Raw genomic sequence first — 18,815 nt, 5'->3', positions numbered from 1 at the left:
ATAACTAAACATTTAATGAAACTTCCACTTTTAAAAAAAACCCAAACTGAGAAATTGTAAAGTGTTGTAAATTTTATTAAAGTTAACATTACAAGAGCGCATACTCATACAAATCAAACTGCAAAAAATTCCAGGCGAAAAAACTATTATCTGTGTTAGTGTGCCATCTTTCTTCTCCAAATGTGAAAACGTCCACAAAAAAGTCTTTAGAAAGTCAAATCCACTGTCCATTGTGTTGGGTAAGAAACCTATGTCTTCATTCACTGCATGGAATCCATATTAAAAGAACCCTGTCTTGGTTGTATATTATCACAGGACTCTTGATTTAATCCAGTTTCCTCAATTCCCCATAGTAGACTGCCATCTTGATTTCTCAGTGGTAGGGTCCATTTGAAACTCTTCAAGCTGATTGGGTGCTTGATGAAAAAATTAAAAGAAAAAAATGCTATTGGAATCTTAATCTTTTAAACAGAAAACATCCACCCACCTTGAAGATATCCTACCATACACAAAACTTTGATTTTGTAACAGCTTTCAACTATGAAACTGTGTATTAAAGTTGTATGCAAAACACACACAACTCTTCAATGATAAGACTACACACCGAAGTAACAAAGTCCTTGTACTACCACAGATACATTTGTATCTATAAAAAAGTCTCAGTGAAGAGTCAGATTTTTAATATTTAACACTAACATCATTATACTGTGTACATAAAAAGTAAAAACAAAAATTAAAATTCAAAATTCCTGGAAAGTTAAATTACAGAAACACTGTGGATTTTAAATCTCCATGCAGAAAACTTTCCAAGCTTCTTCAAAGAAAACTAATTATAGAAAAGAATCTTAAGGGATTTTTAAAAAAACACACAAAGCAGTCGATCATAGCATAGTTTTTCAGTCCAACAGATGTTAATTTTGTTTAGATAACAAAAATGGCCACTATAGATGACACCATCCTTACCTACATATCTGAGAATACAGAAAATACGTAGCCACCAAAAAAAAAGGAATGATCAAAAATGCAAGCTGTCTGCCTGGCTTACTTGATATTTGCCATAAAATGCTATCATTTTTCAAATTATATGCAACTAAAATAATACACTCTCATTACCAAAATACCAAATGTCCCTCATAGAAAAATAATCCATTACTTAAATAATTTGAACTGAAGGGAGAAGTGAGAAGTCAGATGATTTTACCATTAAATAAATGATCCAGATTCACCATGATCAAACATAACTTCAAGATTTAAAACCCTGGCCTTCTCTATAAATTCTCCAGCTCTCCAAATGAATTTGGAGATATAATCGAGGGTGACTGAACTGGAGGTAAATCAATATAGAAGGGCATTTTAGCTCATTAGGTACTTTTATTTTATTGGCAATAATTAGGATATAGTGTTTAGTATACACAATACAAAAATATACTATTGTATTAAAGTTAAGATTAATGAGATACTGCCACCCATATTTAAAAAAACATTCATTAAAGGGAGTGTCACAGCATCAGTAATAAATATCAAAAGGAAGGTATTTCTCCTTGATTTTGCTCATTTCTCCCCAGCTTTAAAAAGAAAACTAAACTACTCAATTCATTCTTGATCTCTGTAAACTATCTTATAACTGACTTGTTCCTTCCTTAAAATTAAGGAACATGTACATCTATAGAGAAGTATAAAAGTAAAAACATCATTCTCTGTCAAAGAGTTAATTATAAACCAATTTCTTCTCAATCTCCATTGTTACAATATTCAAGCTCTAAATGAACTTGGTGATGTAAATACTATTATGATGAACAATGATACTAAGAATGCGTTAATAACAAATTATAGTCATGTTTCAATATCTATAGGTGCAATTTATTCAACTCGGTACCTTTTAAATAATAAACTCAGTATTTTATGTTTTTCTGACAAAGGACAGAGAATTTATCCATATTTCCTTCTAAAACCATTACTTAAAAAAAATCAAAAGAAACAGATATTATGAATATATCATTTCAAAATTACTCAATAAAATATATTGGTTTACATGACAACAGCAAAAGTTAGATAAGGGCATACTTATCAAGCTCTCACAGTCAGTCATATATTTACATATAGTAAAAAAAGAAGTAAAGAAAAAAATGCTACAAGAGAAAACTTAACTCTTAGGACATTAAAAAAGCTGTGATCAATCTGCACTCCTGCAAAGCCAATCCAAAGCCAAAAGTGAGAACTGTGTTAATAAAGAAAAGTGCTCAGTCAAGCAGAGATTTAGGAGTAATCCCTTTATCTTCATAGAACTCAAATTCTTCTAACAACTGTATTTGCAAATAAGCAAAGTTATGCTAAAAAATTTAAAAAATCAGGCTTAGTTCTGTGAGCCTGGAAATTTTCTTAGAAACAAAATCCATAGTTCTTCATCTGTTAAATAAAAATAGTACCTACCTCTTGTGGCTGTGGAGAGAATTAAGTACTTTTATAGGACTTAACATTAACTGACATAGATCTCAGTCAGCTCTCTCTGATATACCACAATAACCGAAGTACTTTGAGACCTACAAACTGATCTTGCCGAATCAAAGTTCATTTATATATCATTAATAAGAGTATCTCTGAATAATATATAGAATCATGGGGTCTTATATTAAGATAAAATCCAAATCCTACAGAAAACTGGGTAGGGTTTAGGTATCAAAGCACTCTACACATTCCTTTCCAGTAACTTTTGAATGACTGCAGACACTGAAGAGATGATGTTTTGATCTAGAATTCCATAGTCAGATAAACCTAGATCTTTTCTGTATTTCACATACAAGCTTCAAGCTCCTAATATAAATGGTTAAGAAAATGTTTCCACTTTGATATTCACTAGTTTACATGCCCATTTTAAGATAATGTGCTTGTTCTAAGAGTACCATTCCCATAGCAAAAGTCAAAACTTCAATGGCAACAAAGCTTCAATGAGTAACTATTACCTCCTAAAATTCCTGAATATCATACATTCAGAAGAACATAAAGTTGAACTTGGAGGTCTTCTCTTCATTGTATTTTTAAATTTTTTTTTAAGATGGGAGTCTCACTATGTTCTCCAGGCCACTTTCAAACTCCTGGGTGGAAGAGATCCTCTCACCTCAGCTTTCCCAGTAACTGAGACCACAAGCACATGCCTCCACACCCGACTAAGGTATTCTTTTCAAATTCTACTTTAGTAAATTTGTTCCAAAAACACTGAGACATCATGAAATACATTGTTGGTGGATACAAAGGTAAGTGATTCACCATCTGGATTTGGTTTAGGAGGGCTCCCCTAAAATAAACCATAGCCTTTTCTCTACTTCTCAGCAAATTTTCCCATTTTTAATAGCCAAAAAAAAGGGAGGGGGGTGAGGGGCAGAGAGTAGTGTAAGGAAAAAAATATTTAATCATTCTTGATTATCTTAACGGATGACTATCTTAAAGCCACTATTATTAATGTAACAGATTTTAAAACTTAATTTATTTCAAAGCCAATGAGACAAAAAGGTGCAAAATTCATCCTTCTCATCATGTAATTAACATTCTTGGTGCTTACGACTTTATTTCAATCTTATTGGTCTACTGTCTTTAAAAGTGAAAATATTGGCCAGACGTGGTGGCTCACGCCTGTAATCCAAGCACTTTGGAGGCCAAGGTGGACGGATCACCTGAGGTCGGGAGTTCAAGACAAGCCTGACCAACATGGTGAAACCCTGTCTTAAAAAAAAAAGTGAAAATATTTATATAAGAAAGCGACAGCTCACACCTGTAATCCCAGCACTTTGGGAGGCCAAGGCAGGCAGATCACCTGAGGTCATAAGTTCGAGACCAGCGGGGCCAATATGGTTAAACTCCATCTACCAAAAATACAAAAATTAGCTGGGCATGGTGGCGCATGCCTGTAATCCTAGCTACTCCGGAGGTTGAGGCAAGAGAATCACTTGAACCCGGAAGGCGGAGGTTACAGTGAGGCGAGATTACACCATTGCACTCCAGCCTGGGCAACAAGAGTGAAACTCCATCTCAGAAAGAAAAAAAAAACAAACAAAGCCCTTAGACGTAAATTCACACATGTTGTCTCATTACCAAAAGATAGCTTGAATCTTCATTAGAATATATATTAACAACTCTGGGTCTTAAGATGGGTATAAAAACTGTAAAATGAAGGCCAATTATGACAACCAAGAAAGGAAGCCATCTTATTTAAGATTTACAATCGAATCAAATATTCTATACTGTCCCCATTGGCTTAAAACTTGATTATACATACAAGCTAAGAGATTGAGAATTGCTTGTCACTTTTAATTTTTACTTAGTCAAGACTTTGCCTTTCAGGCATACCTAAAATTCAATCGTTAATTCATTAAAACTTGTTTTAATAGTGAATGTCACTATTTTTAAATTAAACCCAAAACACTAGCTGATAAATAATGTTTAACAGAAGCCATATTTATACAGTAAGTATTCACTGAGCATCTATTATATGCCAAGCAATTAATCTCTTTAACATAACCACAGCCAATAATTGTCCTGTATCATAAAGTTTTCATCTCTTTCATCATCCCATATCAAAAAACAAACCTTACCCCCCACACACACAAAAATAAAATCTATTTTGTAGGCCCTAGCAGCCATTTATACAATGCAAGCTAAAGTAGCCATAGGTAAAAATTATCATCTAAAATCTAAATTCCCAAATGTGATTTTTTTTTTTTTTTAATTATTTTTCTGAAGTAGCTAGTATGTCGGGTGCAGTGCCTCATGCCTGTAATCCTGGCACTCTGGGAGGCAGAAGCGGGCAGATCACCTGAGGTCAGGAATGCGAGACCAGCCTCGCAAACATGGTGCAACCCCATCTCTACTAAAAATACAAAATTAGGCAGACATGGTGGTGCATGCCTGTAATCCCAGCCACACGGGAGGCTGAAGCATAAGCTCTTGAGCCCGGGAGGTGGAGGTTGCAGTGAGCTGATATCGCACCACTGCACTCCAGCCTGGGTGACAAGAGTGGGACTCCATATCAAAAAAAATAAAATAAATTTTAAAATAATGTTGAGAATTCACCAGAATTCATTTATACAACCATCCCATCAACTCTCTCCCACTATTTTTCAGGTTGTCAGTTAGAAAAACTATTCCAAAAAAAAAAAAAAAAACCATTCCAAACCAGGCGCAGTGGCTCATGCCTACAATCCCAGCACTTTGGGAGGCCAAGGTGGGCTGATCACCTGAATTCAGAAGTTCAAGACCACCCTGACCAACATGGAGAAACCCTGTCTCTACAAAAAATACAAAATTAGCCATGCTTGGTGGTGCATGCCTATGATCCCAGCTACTCAGGAGGCTGAGGCAGGAGAATCACTTGAACCCAGGAGGTAGAGGTTGCAGTGAGCTGAGATCACACCATTGCACTCCAGCCTGGGCAATAAGAGCAAGACTGTCTCAAAAAAAAAAAAAAGAGAGAGAGAGAAAAAGAGAAAAACCATTCCAGAGGTGGTAACCATGTGTTCTAACATCAAAGCATAACTTCAGGGTCAATTCACGCTAAACAACCTTTTGTTGGGCTTTCAAGTTCAAGTAACTTCAAAATTAATAAACTTATTAGAAGTAATTGTAATATTGGAAATCATTAAAAAGCATGTTCTGTTACCAAAAGAGAACCCAAGGGCTTCTGAGTTCTATTCAGGTTAAGGCAACACTGACAGAAATAGCTGTAGAACCTAGGGTAAACTTTCCCTACAGATAAGACAGTAAGTATTTTACGCTTTGTGGCCATTCAGTACAACTCCTCTGCTTGCTGCTGCTATACTGAGAAACCAGCTACAAACAATATCTAAATCAGAGAGCATAGCTGTGTTGCAATAAAACTTTATTTACAAAAAACAAAGGGGAATTTATCAACATCCGCATTTATAACAGTGTTAGAAATATGTTCATCAAATGTAGGTTGTTTCCCTTTTAACTTGCCTAAGTGAAGAAAGCAGAAAATAATAGACTGGAGTAAGTTAATCTGCAGAATTTTACTAATAAACTTTAAACATATCTAACCATGTTGATTTTCTTGTACTGTGTTGAGCTTCACTAAATCCTCCTACTTACAATTATCTTGACTTCTCAAAATTTCCAAAGTAGTATTTAAAATTTTTAAACACATTAAACATGTAAATTGAGTAATACTTACTAAATGCTTCCATCAATGTCTACGTCATCGTATGGGGCCTTTAGAGTTCATTCAGTATGAGGTTCATATTTCTGCAGAGGACAAAAAGAATTTTATACATAAAAAACAAACACAGATTATTAAGCAGCATGATTTATACCAAAATGTCAACATCTTGCAAGGATCATTCACCAGTAGACCAAAACATGTATGTATTTATTAACAATATAGTCCAAGCAGAAAACGTACAATATAAGCTCTTGAATATCATAAATTTGGCTGTACAGGAGTCTCCTCTGTAGAATATGTTACTACAAAATCACAACTATAAATTTCAACCCCTAAGAACTCTAAAAAAGTAGGTAAATATTTGGGCTCCCCAAGTGGATCTGATGGGCAACCTAGGGTTGGGAACTAGTTATTTAACAGAGGCAACATCACTCCTATAGTACAAAATTGTTTCTAGTCTTACATCTATTTACTTTCAATCCTTCTAAGGGAAAGCTTACATTGCCCACCTGTAAGGCAACTTTCTCATTTCTTATTATTACCATATTGTATCACATTATTATGTCTTTAATCAACACTAAGACAAAATGTTAGAAAACCATAGGCATCATTTCAAGCTACTACTAATTATACCAATCTACTCAACTAAACCAACATTAATCCTTCCTAAAATACATACTTAATAATAAAAATGTATCCGGCCAGGCCCAGTGGCTCATGCCTGTAATGCCAGCACTTTCGGAGGCTGAAGCAAGCAGATCACTTGAGGTCAGGAGTTTGAGATCAGATTGGCCAACATGGTCAAACTGTCTCTACTAAAAATACAAAAATTAGCCGGAAATCACTTGAACCCAGGAAGCAGAGGTTGCAGTCAGCCAAGATCGCATCACTGTACTTCAGCCTGGGCGACAGAGTGAGACTCCATCTCAAAAAATAAATAAATAGCCAGGCATGGTGGCTCACACCTGTAATCCCAGCCCTCTGGGAAGCTGAGGCTGATGGATCACCTGAGGTCAAGAGTTAAGACACCAGTCTAGCCAACATGGCAAAACCCAAACTCTACTAAAAATACAAGAATTAGCCAGGCATGCTGGTGCATGCCTGTAATCCCAGCTCCTAGGGAGGGCTGAGACAGGAGGATCACTTGAACCTGGGAGATGGAGGCTGCAGTGAGCCGAGATCTTGCCACTGCACTCCAGCCTAGGCAACAGAGCAAGACTCCATCTCAGTGAGTAAGTAATAAATAAATAAATAAAATGTATCCATATTTTCCACCAGTTAAATACCTCATAACTAAACATGGAAAATAGTGTTTTCCCATGTCTCAAGTAACTTTCAGAATACAGGTGTACTGTATACTTTTTTCAATCACTCCTGTTCAAGTATGATTACAATAATCACCCCCTGCCAAAAGGAAAAAAAAAGAAAACGTATTTAAAAGCTCAATATGAAAATGGCTGGGCACAGTGGCTCACACTCATAATCCAAGTACTTTGAGTGGCCGAGCTGGGTGGATCACCTGAAACAAGGAGCTTGAGACCAGCTTTGCCAACATGATGAAACCTCAGCTCTACTAAAAATACAAAACAGCTGTGGTGGTGGGAGCCTGTAATCCCAGCTACTCAAGAGGCTGAGGCAAAAGAATCACTTGAACCTAGGAGGCGGAGGTTACAGTGAGCTGAGATAACGCCATTGCACTCCAGCCTGGGTGACAGAGCGAGACTCCATCTCAAATAAAAGAAAGGAAAAGAAAATGAAAATGCAGCAATTTAAGGTTTTTATAAGGCAATAAAGTTCAGGATTTAAGTTACAACTGTGCTATCCAAATGCTTTTTTAGGACGAATTTTCAAATTATAGAGCAAGTCCCTGTTTATCTTCCAAAATCTAAATTCCTTTAGTCATTCTGACAGATCATAATCAAAAAATATAGCAGAGATCTGCTTCAAAATTACTCTATGACTAGGTGCTAAATTATCTTCCCAAGAAATTTGACAAATGAAGCAATTTAAAAGGAATGCAACATTATTTCTAAGTTTCCTAATTTAACATGACCTTACAAGTAACAGTGTTTCGTGAAGAAACCAAGTAAACCCAAAGAGTAGAACTGACTCAAGGAATCTTGGTTAAAAAAAAAAAAAAAAAAACCTAAGTGAAATCCCTCACACCGCTCTGATAATGTGCTTAAAAGTAAGTTATCTACCTGTACAACCAGCATGTGCCTCTGGGTTCTCATGCCACCAAGGACAGAAAATGTTATCTCACTTGCATCATCACAAAAACTACTGACACTAATGTAATTTCTCATAGCATCTCCTTCCCCATGCATCATTCACAAAAATTACTAACCAAAACTGATGAAGTCTAAAATAGTACTTTGCCATCTTTGGAAAGAGGGGAGAAGGGAGCAAAATTCAGCTTATGGAGACTACGAAAGTTGATAGTTTTGTTCATATTCCCACCTATCCTCACTATTTTATAATATCACAGTTTCAGATTTAATAACTTACAGATAGAATGTACATATTTTGATTGCGGGTCTTTTTAAAAGGACAGCTTTAGTCAATTCTCATATTAGTCATTTATGCTTTTCTTAGAAAACTTGGTTTTTAAAACAATTTTTTAATTTTTTTTTTTCTGAGACAGAGTCGCGCTGTCACCCATGCTGGAGTGCAGTGGCACAATCTCAGCTCACTCCAACCTCCACCTCCTGGGTTCAAGCAATTCTCCTGCCTCAGCCTCCCAAGTAGCTGAGACAACAGGCATGTGCCACCACTCCCAGCTAATTTTACTTTTTTGTATTTTTAGTAGAGATGGGGGTTTCACTATGTTGGCCAGGCTGGTCTCGAACTCCTCACCTCAGGTGATCCAACTGCCTTCATCTCCCAGAGTACTAAGATTACAGACGTGAACTACCGCAACTGACCAATTTTTTAATTTAAAAATAAAATGTGAGAGCACTATGAACTATAAAGTCATTAATAGGTCTAAGAAAATTCACAAACCTCAAAGTTAAAATATAGCTTTACAATCTAAATTAAAAGGATTATGACTACTTTGTTGTACACACTCAAGATGTAATTGCTTGTTTGGGAAATAATTTCAAATAAATGGTTTAGTTTTAAAAGGAAAAGGAACGTTTTCTAAAATACAGACCTATCAACCAATATAAAAGGTATATATCAAAACTTTTATCATATTGTCATAGAAAACACACTACTTGAATGTTACATAAACCATCAAGTCACATATTTGTAACATAAGAATCAGAATAGCCTTCAATTTAAATTGTAAAGGTTAATTACATATAAAAAAATAATAGCCAATTTGAAAATAAAAGTGCACTGAAGCATTCAATCTGGAAGGAGGTAGCTGATACAGACATTTATATCTGACGTACAAAAATTTTTTAAAGGAAATTAAATCTGGCATGCAAACTATAAATCCTCTTGTTTATAACATATCATAATCAGGTGAAAAATATTACATAAAGCTACACTTAATTTTATGTTAGATACATTTACTACATCATTAGAAAAAAATTTTTAATGTTTTTATTGAAGCATTCTAAACACTGTTTAAAGACAGTATCATTCTTTAATTGCTTCTCTAAAATCAATTCACAAAAAAAGTTTATTTAAGAGAATTAGGCATGCTTTAGCAATTATTTTCACCCCACAATTTGAGAGGGATCTTAAGAGCTTGGAACTCTAAAGCCTTCATAAAAATTATGAGATGAAGGTACAAAAGGAATAAAATGTCAAGACTGCAGGGCTTATTTACATTAGAAGGCAGGTCTCCTGATTGCCGACACGTAAGTTATATTTTCTACTCTTATCACCACCTCTGATTAAAGCAGAAGATAAAAAGATGTCCTCAAATTATGTTTCTCGCCCTTATGCCACTCCACATTTAACTCTCAAGCGGATAAAAAGTAAAATTGGTTGTCCATAGTACAAATTTTTAAATAATCAAAAAACTATGACTAGTAAAGTTTAAAAGAAAATTTACATTTGAAATTACCTATTCATATTATCTATGCCATAAATGTCATGTCCTAAAAGCCTTGTGATTAACTACACAGCATGGCTCCATTCATTTCTACAGAATGTCAGGTAATTTTTAAAATAGTTTTTATCAGAACAACAAATGCAATCCAATTCAATCACCAAGCTGAGGAGGAGATTTTTATGATTCAAGAATTACCCTAAAATGCTAAGGTAAAAACAAATATGTATCACTTTGCTTTTTAAGCAGCAAACAGTGGTAAATAATAATGTACTTTTCTAACATAGTAGTTTGATATCGTATCTGCATGATCCACTATTATTTATCTAATATTGCCTACCTATGATAATTACATTTACCCTCATGTGCCATTCAATTATGTTCATTATACAAGATTGGCTCAAGCAGTAACTATCAAAACACTAAATATACGCACTAACAAAGATCTAAGGATATGTGAATCTTTGATTTCACATTTCTAGCCCTTTCCAGCTGTTTTCTTTTTTATGAATCAAATTACACCTTCCATAGGCCAGTATAAATTTATTGCCTATTTATACTTAAATTCAGATTATGCTTCACATAAGAGACCCATTTCTCAATTTCCGTAACGGTGCCTAACCACAGGAATGCCAATCGAGTATCATATCAACTGTACAGAGGAAACCCTAACCTTGGCATTTGTGTTAAAGAAGTTCTGAAGTGAAGGATGTTTCAACGGTTCTTGTAAATGTTTTAACACTATAGTTAAAAGTCAAACATTTAGTTTTCTTTTGCACACTGTAATACACCCAAATTTGATCGAACTCCAAAAAAGGGATTTAAGAAGTTAAGCTGAAGCAAAAGCAATAAAAATATTCCTCTTATCACCTATTTCAATCAATGAAATAAGCCAACAACAATGCATTGAAAGACTATTTTATTTTCCACATAAATTTTAAAGACAATGGTAAACTTGCCCTTAGTATGATTAACTGGTCGTTTGGCAATTCTTAAAATTTCCCAAGATACCCATTATTATACCACATTATTTCCTCTAGTCAATCACTAATAACAGCTCAACATTAATTTTCAAATTCAACATTAACTTATAAAGAAGGCATATTACCTTAAAAATATCAGTAGACATTCTTTTAAAGTCTCGTATCTAGTTTTAAGATGTCAAGTGTTACATATGTGGTATGCTGGGCCTAATACCTATTGTGTGTGAAAATTATTTCCATCTTTTATGCTTTAAAAGCAATTATTAATCAATTAAATTAGAGGACTCTGTAGATGCATTGCTCTTATTTTCTAGAAAACAACTCATTTTTGGACCTGTTTGAAAATTCATGAAAACAAGCAAAATGGATATTTTTTATTTATTAAATGACTAAGATACAGAAGTGTCTACTGAATTTTTGAAATATATTTTAAGAATCCTACAGTCAGCAAATGCGAAATTCTAGACCACTCCGAAAATGGGATCTGTATCATCAAAAAAAAATGGCTGCTGATTGTATATACCAGATTGTAAAAACATAATCCTGATGACTCCACTGCAGATTTAACTACAATTTTAAAGCACCACTTTATTAAGAAGTACTAAATGTACTAAATGTCTTCCTGCTGCAATATAAATTATGTGCATCGACTGTCTTAATATAAATAGAAGGGTTTCAATGTCAGGAAAAGCAATTCGATGGTTTTCTCATCCTTTCAGTGATAAACAGTCTATAGTTTGTTTCATTAACAAACTTCAGTGATATTTTTATACTTAAATGTTGGTAACTATTCAACTGCAGATGTTGGGTAAAAACATTTACTTACTTGCTATATAAAACACTGACTTTCCCAAAGATTTCCTTTATCCTCAAGGATAAAACTCCAATGTCTCAGTCTTCAAAATGGCATACCTTTTGGTGAAAACAAACAAGATGCTAAACTTACTTAGGAAACAAACAATAACAAGTAAAAATAAGTGTTTTTCAACTTTTTAATTACAAATAAACAAATAGAAACTAAAATCAAGCTGAAAACCTGATTTTTAAAATGTTCTTCCCTAAAATCTATCAGTATAAATAGCAAACTAGTTCAAATTCTCCAATAAGTTGATTTGTTTAAATACTTAAAAGATTAAAATTGTTTGCATGATATACAGAGTTAAAAAGAAAAAAAGCTATCTTTGGTGCCTGGTTTTCCCCAAAATCTAATCAGTCTTCCCTAGCTTCCAAAATTAAACAAAGGCTTAAAGGACCTTCAGTATTTTAAACTATTCAAAGGGTACATTAAGTTACAATGGCTATGCACATATACTTCTAATCTTTCCTGCAGTGAAAAGGCTTAAACGCTTTGTCAAATTATTTCAGATAGTTTACTCATATTTATAATCACCGTTTTTCAAATGATACTCATTCATTAATTGAAATGTAAATTAAAGAGTAAAACAAAAACCTAATAAGCTGTTTGTCAAAACAATTAGAAATTAACCCAGTCTTACCTCAAATAACTCTATCTGTTCAGAATCATCAGCAACCAAATGAATTTTAATCTCTTAAGTCACCTTTTAAAAAAAGAAGAAAGATGATATTAATGTACTGATTTTTAAACATTTCTTGGCCAATGATTCAGTGTGATAAAACAAGAAAATATTCCACAAACAAAAATCTATGGGTAAATTAAAGAGACGGCTCATCGACACACAACCTGTACATTTATGGTTGCAGTTATTTCTTATCTTAGTTATCTATCAGTCTTTGTTTTCCTCATCTTTTGGCTGTATTGACCAATATTAAAGATTAACGCATTAAAATGAAACATACAGAAAATTCAAATTTTCGGACTGATTTAAGATTATGAACCCCGTTTTTATGTTAACTTTCCCTCTTTCATGCCAGCAATAAACAAACACAAAGAAAAAGTTTACTATTCTTCAAGACAAATCATCTTGATACCTCCCTTACCATCTAGAAATATCTTTTACAATTACGAGCAATTAAAAATTAGCTCCTCCAAGAGAAATTAATGAAGTTAATATGGCCCCTGGTTACTTTAAATTTTAAACCACAAGTTATTTGATCTTACCAAGTGGGATATTAGCTTTGTCTTTAAAGCTACTCTGAAACTTAAGGTATCTAGACCTTTACTCAATTTCAAACCAGTGTCTTCAACATTTTCATTTCAGTCTTTCTCCTCCCCCATTTACCATCTAAAAAGAGCTTTCAGGTTAAACTGCTAGCAATTATTTTGCATTTCACAATTCAAAGAGAATTCTCAAGAACTACACTAAGAATATCCATTTAAAACCACTTTCAGTGTTCAAAAATTTCAGAAACATTGATTTGAAGGAACAAATTTGGTACTTAAAACAGATTCTGTAAAATCAAGATATGCGCAACTGATGTAACATGCACCCCTATATGAAGGTTACTCAAAAAACAAAATAATTTAACTGGCAAAATGCCCTTAGAAATACGGTCAAATAAACCAGTATGTGATTTCAGATGTACCATGTAAGTCTACCCAACGCTATTTTTACGTAGTTCTTCTCCATCTTTACAACACAAGAGCTCCGCAGAATGAAGACAAACATATTCCAAAATACACAAAGGTTTGTGCGCTTCTGGTTTGTTCTACAAACCACTAAACTTAAAAATTACTCTTCGAACATTTTTTTTTTAAGATTAGAGACTATACAGAGAACTCTACAAAATTTTGTGAAACCTGTTACTTTTAAAATACTGTTCCGTTTTAAGCATATCTAAATTTTTATACATGCAACAAATGCAACAAATATGGCTCCTCTTCATCGCCCATTACCGAGAGCAGTTCTACTTTATTAATATTTACACTACGAAAAAGTAACTTCAGGAAGAGATTTGGTGTCACAATGTTCTTTTGTAAGTTTTTCGACCGTGGCTTGTGATAATACATAGTCTTAAAAATAAAAAAAAAATTATGAACTTTAAGTTTTAAAGAGTACGAATTGACCCAAGTACGTTCTAACATTCAGGTGTGAGAAGTTACAGATAACGGCTCCTTGTGACCTTTTTAAAAAGTAACAAACAGTCTATTTAATCGTATTTAAATATCAGGAGATCAAACAGTCTTGGCGTAATTATTCAGTAAAATAAACTACATTAACCAAACGTCATCGGCTAGCACCGTAATTATCAAATCTATTTCCATTAAACAGCCTTGACGACACAGTAAACTTGTCTTCGTAATTCTGAAATACCAGAAGCACTCCTCCAACTTGCATTTTTCAAAGACAACCTTAACGTCATAAAGGTTTAATAAGCAGCAAGTGCCTTCGCATGTATCACTGCAGCCGTTTCAAAATCGGCTTTGAAAGAGTTAAAAGCCAACACCCAATAGGAGGGAAAAAAACAAGTTTTATTTTTGTTTAAACGTAGTCAGGGCTCCATTGTTCTTTTAAATTCGATCATGAAGATGAGCTCCCACCTCACCGGAAAGAGGTTATAAAGCTCCTCCGTTGGAGAACCTGAAAGGGATTTTTTTTTTTACCCTAAATATCAAAATAACTCACCAGGACAGAAAGGGGCTCTCCACGCCCGATCCCCTTCGGGGTCTCGCCAGCAGTCGCCCGCCGCCCCTTCCCCAGCGGATAAAGTCGCGGCTACGAGGCCGCCCCCCGCCCACCTGCCGCCCGCGGGGTCTGCAGCGGGGCCCCGCGTGCCCCCTACCCCGGGACCCCAAGACTCGGGCCCAGGGCACCAAGGCGCATCCCGCCCGGGAGAGCCGGCCGGCGACCGCGGAGGGGCCGTGCGAGGAGAGCCGACCGGCGAAGCCCGGCCCGCCGCCCCCTCCTGCTCGCGCGTTCAAGGACATTTTGCTTTTCCTCCCAAGGACAAAGGACAATAAAAGGAGCCGGGGAGCCACTCACCGGGTCCGAGCGCGGCCGCCGGCACCTCCTGATCGCCCAAACCAGAGTCCCGGGCCGGACCGCCCGCCCGAGGCTTCCGTCCGCACCGGGTCCAGCCGCCGGGGCCCCGGGGAGCCTCCGAGGCTGCTGCCGCAGCGGCGCTGTCGGCGTCGTGGGCCCGGCCGCCCTGGGTGCCTCTGCCGCGGGCTCTCACGCCGGCGCGCGCGGCCCGTCTCGCCCCAGCCGCGGCCGCCCCACTCCCGCGGGCCTGCGGGCCGTCCGGGCGCAGCTCCCCGCCAGCCGGCGGGCCCCGCGGCCGCGGCAGAACGCCTGACAGCTCGGGGTGCTGCTGCCTCTCCGGCCATCTTGTGCCGTGTGTGTGTGGTGTCTCTCTCCCGTCTCCTCTCTAGGCTTTACTCCCTCCTCCTCCCCCCCCGCCCCACACACCACACAACATGGCCTCTTCGCTGCGGCGGCGGCGGCTGCGGCGGCAGGAGCTCCGCCGCGCTCCAGCCCGCTCCCCTCCCCCACCGTCCCCGCCTCCCGCCCGCAGCCCCGGGGCCCAGCGCGCACGCGCGCCGCCGCCCGCCCGCCGCGGCCATTGGCTCCACGAGTTTCCTGCAGCCCCTATCCGGGAGCGGCCTCACGCACGCTAGCTGGCGTCTTCCTCCCTCCCAACAACAACTATTTTCATCCTATTGGCTAATGTCAACCCCACCCCTTCCGCCTCCTTCGTGCGGATAGGCTGGCCGGAGCAGCATTCACCGCCCGTAGGCGTTTCTGGTTTCCTTGAGAAGCCCCGGGCAACGATTGGCTGGTGGTGAACCTTCGGGTTTGGAGCTGAGCTGTTGCTTTTCTCCCCGCAGTGCGGACCCCTCCGGGCTAGCTGCGGGGTTTCTGGTATGGTCTAGGCCAGGCCGGAATCCTCAGTGCAGCTCGCCCAAGTAGTGGCTTCGCCTCTGGAAAAAGCACTTGTCTTCGATGTTCCTGAGTTCAGACTTTGTCTTTAAAAAAAAAAAAAGGAAAGAAAAAAATGACTGAGGATGATGAGCAAACAAGATGCAGGTCCACAGCCCTTGGGCCAGCAGCCATAGCCTCCAAATATTTGTTCTAAACGCCCAGACCTTCCATCAAGGTCACACAGGCAGGACCAGTGGTTTCACCACAAAGCACATTCCTAGCCCAGTATCCGAATTGAGATGCGATTTACTTGAGGACTCGTAGATGGCCTGTTGCCCATTTACCTGAGATTGCCTAAAAGAATGTCTAGTGTCTTGTGAGTTGTCGTCATGGAAATCAAAAAATAAAAATTTTAAAGATTAAAAGAATGTCCAGTATCCTGAGGCCTTAGCGAATCTCAATGCCAGTTGACTGGATTCCACCCTGTAGGGCAATTATTTGTTACAGCAGCAGTTTGAACCTGAACAATCGCAGTCTATCTTTTCAACCTCCTTCCAGAGAGTAAGGCAAAACAAACCTCATATCCTTTCGGCAAATCTCACTTTTTTTCATTACTTCTTCCTACCTTAACCTGGAAACAACTTTAAGCAGACCGTAGGGAAAAAAAAAATGAAAACCTAAACTTTCCTGAAATGGATGGGAAAAGAAAAAGAGGTAGCTCTCTCCCATTGCCGGTATTTAGAAATCTTGCTCCTTTTGGCAGGGGACCTGGGGGAAATGGAAGGAACACCAGGTGCTCTTAGTTTTCACGGATTTTTTTTAGGGGAGGGGCTCAGGGATGAGGTAAGCAACTCCTACATTCGTTTGAGCCTGCCCCCGGTTAGCATCAGAAAATGTTACATACATATAGAGCCTAGGAAATAGTCTGGCCGCCTTTAAAAATGACACAGTTGTTAATTGATTTGGCTCAGTGTATCATCAGCCACTTAGAACAGAGCTAGGACTTGTCCTGACTTTTTACAGATCTTGATTTCCCTGTATGCAACCTGGCCACCCTCCTTGGTAATATACTTTGAGCTCTAGGTGGGCACACATACACATACACATACACACACACACACACACACACACACACACACACACACTCTCTCTCTCTCTCTCTCTCTCTCTCTCTCACACTCTCTATACTTCTTCAACCGAAATTAAATTTTCTCCAAGAGACATTGCTTTACAAAGTGTACCTTTCAACACCGTGGACCTGCGACAAGGCTGTTTTTGCTGAAATAGCCCCATTCTGAATCCTATTTTTCTCATTCCTCTGGTGTGTTTTTGCTGCGCTGTTGTTCACTCCCTTTTCCTTCCATTTTTTCCCCTCCTATTACTAACTGAAATCCCTCTATGATTCTGCCTTTCCAGATTCATCACCGAGTACGTCTATATCAGGGAAACAGGCCTGAGCAGGCCTTTATTAAAACAGTCAAGGCTGAAAAGCATTGGGTTAGCTGACTGGGTGCCAGACATTGTTCTCAACTCTCATTGGGGAGTACCTTAATCATAATACACTCCAATGAGAGACAGTTGTCGTCCCTCTCTGTGTCTTATCTGTATTAGGAAACTAAAGCTCAAGGAGTTTAAATAACTCGGGTTCACACTGCTAAGAAGTATTTTAGCCCAGATAATTTGCCTTCAGACCCTTCTGCCTCTCCTAGTTTCCTTTCAGAAACTGTCCCTTGGCTGAGTAGGTTCATTTAGATCTTTTGTTGTGTGGTTCCTCCTGATTTGCCAGCTCCGCCCTCCTATGCTTCATTGAAGGTGTTCTACCTTCAGAATCAAACGTGAGATCCAGTCTCATTGAATCCCCAGACTTTGCTCCACCCCATTGCTGTCAATCTCCTGATGCCACCTGGGAGCCCTCCAGCTCTCTCGTTTGCTCCTCCTTTGATATTTGGACCCCTACAATTCGGCTGTGGAGTGACTCAATTGTATGAAGACATACATTGGACGACTTACATAAAGCAGCTTTCTTCTCCCAAGTGTACATCCCACACAATGTCCTCTTTAGAGAAGGCCCTTTATTGAAACTTTGTCTGCTATCACAAAGGACAGCCATGATTTCTCTTGCCATATCTATGCCATGTCTTCAGTCATCCTTCTGTAAAGCAAGAAGAGTTTTGCTGTAAATAAAAGGCATCTAGCCGGGTGCCATGGCTCACACCTGTAATCCCAGCATTTTGGGAGGCCGAGGTGGGCAGGTCACAAGGTCAGGAGATCGAGACCATCCTGGCTAATACGGTCAAACCTCGTCTCTACTAAAAATACAAAAAATTAGCCCGTCATGGTGACATGTGCCTGTAGTCCCAGCTACTCAGGAGGCTGAGGCAGGAGAATCGCTTGAACCCGGGAGGTGGAGATTGTAATGAGCCAAGATCGTGCCATTGCACTCCAACCCAGGTGACAGAGCGAGATTCCGTCTCAAAAAAACAAAAGCACCTGACACCTGGCAGACCACATCTTCCCCTCCACAGCACCTTTTCACTCTCAGTGATCTGCTGCAGAAGCGAGAGGAAATCCCTCTCACCCAGAAGTCACACTGACTGTTACTGCTATTTCTCTGGGAAAGAGGATGAAAAGCCAAACCCTTGGCTCACTTAGAGGAAAGGCCTGTGCGTGGGCTCTGAGTAGTTCTGTTACTGTTCAATACTGTCCAGTGAAAACCTTGGATGGGCAGAGAATATTTCTAGAGTCTCCCTAGATACAAACACATGTTTATACTGGTTGCCTCAGAGGAGGAGACCTCAGACAAAGCTAGAGAATTGGGGCAGAAGGGGCACTTTGCACTCTGCTTTTTTGTGACTTTGGAATTTTGAACCGTGTAT

The 18,815-nt window shown here is 38.3% G+C and overlaps 1 protein-coding gene across 4 annotated transcripts in view; it reads right to left on the bottom strand.

Annotated features, from left to right (window-relative positions):
* Positions 1 to 54: 54 nt before the first annotated feature.
* Positions 55 to 18,815, bottom strand: part of LOC104649882 (uncharacterized) — a 139,543-nt gene continuing 120,782 nt past the window's right edge. Inside the window, exons 5-10 of one of the 4 annotated variants that reach the window (XM_074400061.1) lie at positions 17,950 to 18,091; positions 15,061 to 16,043; positions 12,655 to 14,658; positions 11,985 to 12,070; positions 6,182 to 6,252; positions 55 to 416 (exon numbers count right to left, since the gene is read on the bottom strand). In XM_074400061.1, the coding sequence (XP_074256162.1) occupies positions 14,634 to 14,658; positions 15,061 to 15,404 (369 nt within the window). In that variant the 5' untranslated portion in view covers positions 15,405 to 16,043; positions 17,950 to 18,091 and the 3' untranslated portion in view covers positions 55 to 416; positions 6,182 to 6,252; positions 11,985 to 12,070; positions 12,655 to 14,633. The other 3 variants (XM_074400060.1, XM_074400062.1, XM_074400063.1) reach the window with 3 other exon arrangements.

Source organism: Saimiri boliviensis, chromosome 5 (assembly GCF_048565385.1).
Source record: "Saimiri boliviensis isolate mSaiBol1 chromosome 5, mSaiBol1.pri, whole genome shotgun sequence".
NCBI lineage: Eukaryota > Metazoa > Chordata > Mammalia > Primates > Cebidae > Saimiri > Saimiri boliviensis.
Note: the sequence above shows the minus strand (reverse complement) of the source record. Positions and strands in the feature narration are given on the sequence as shown.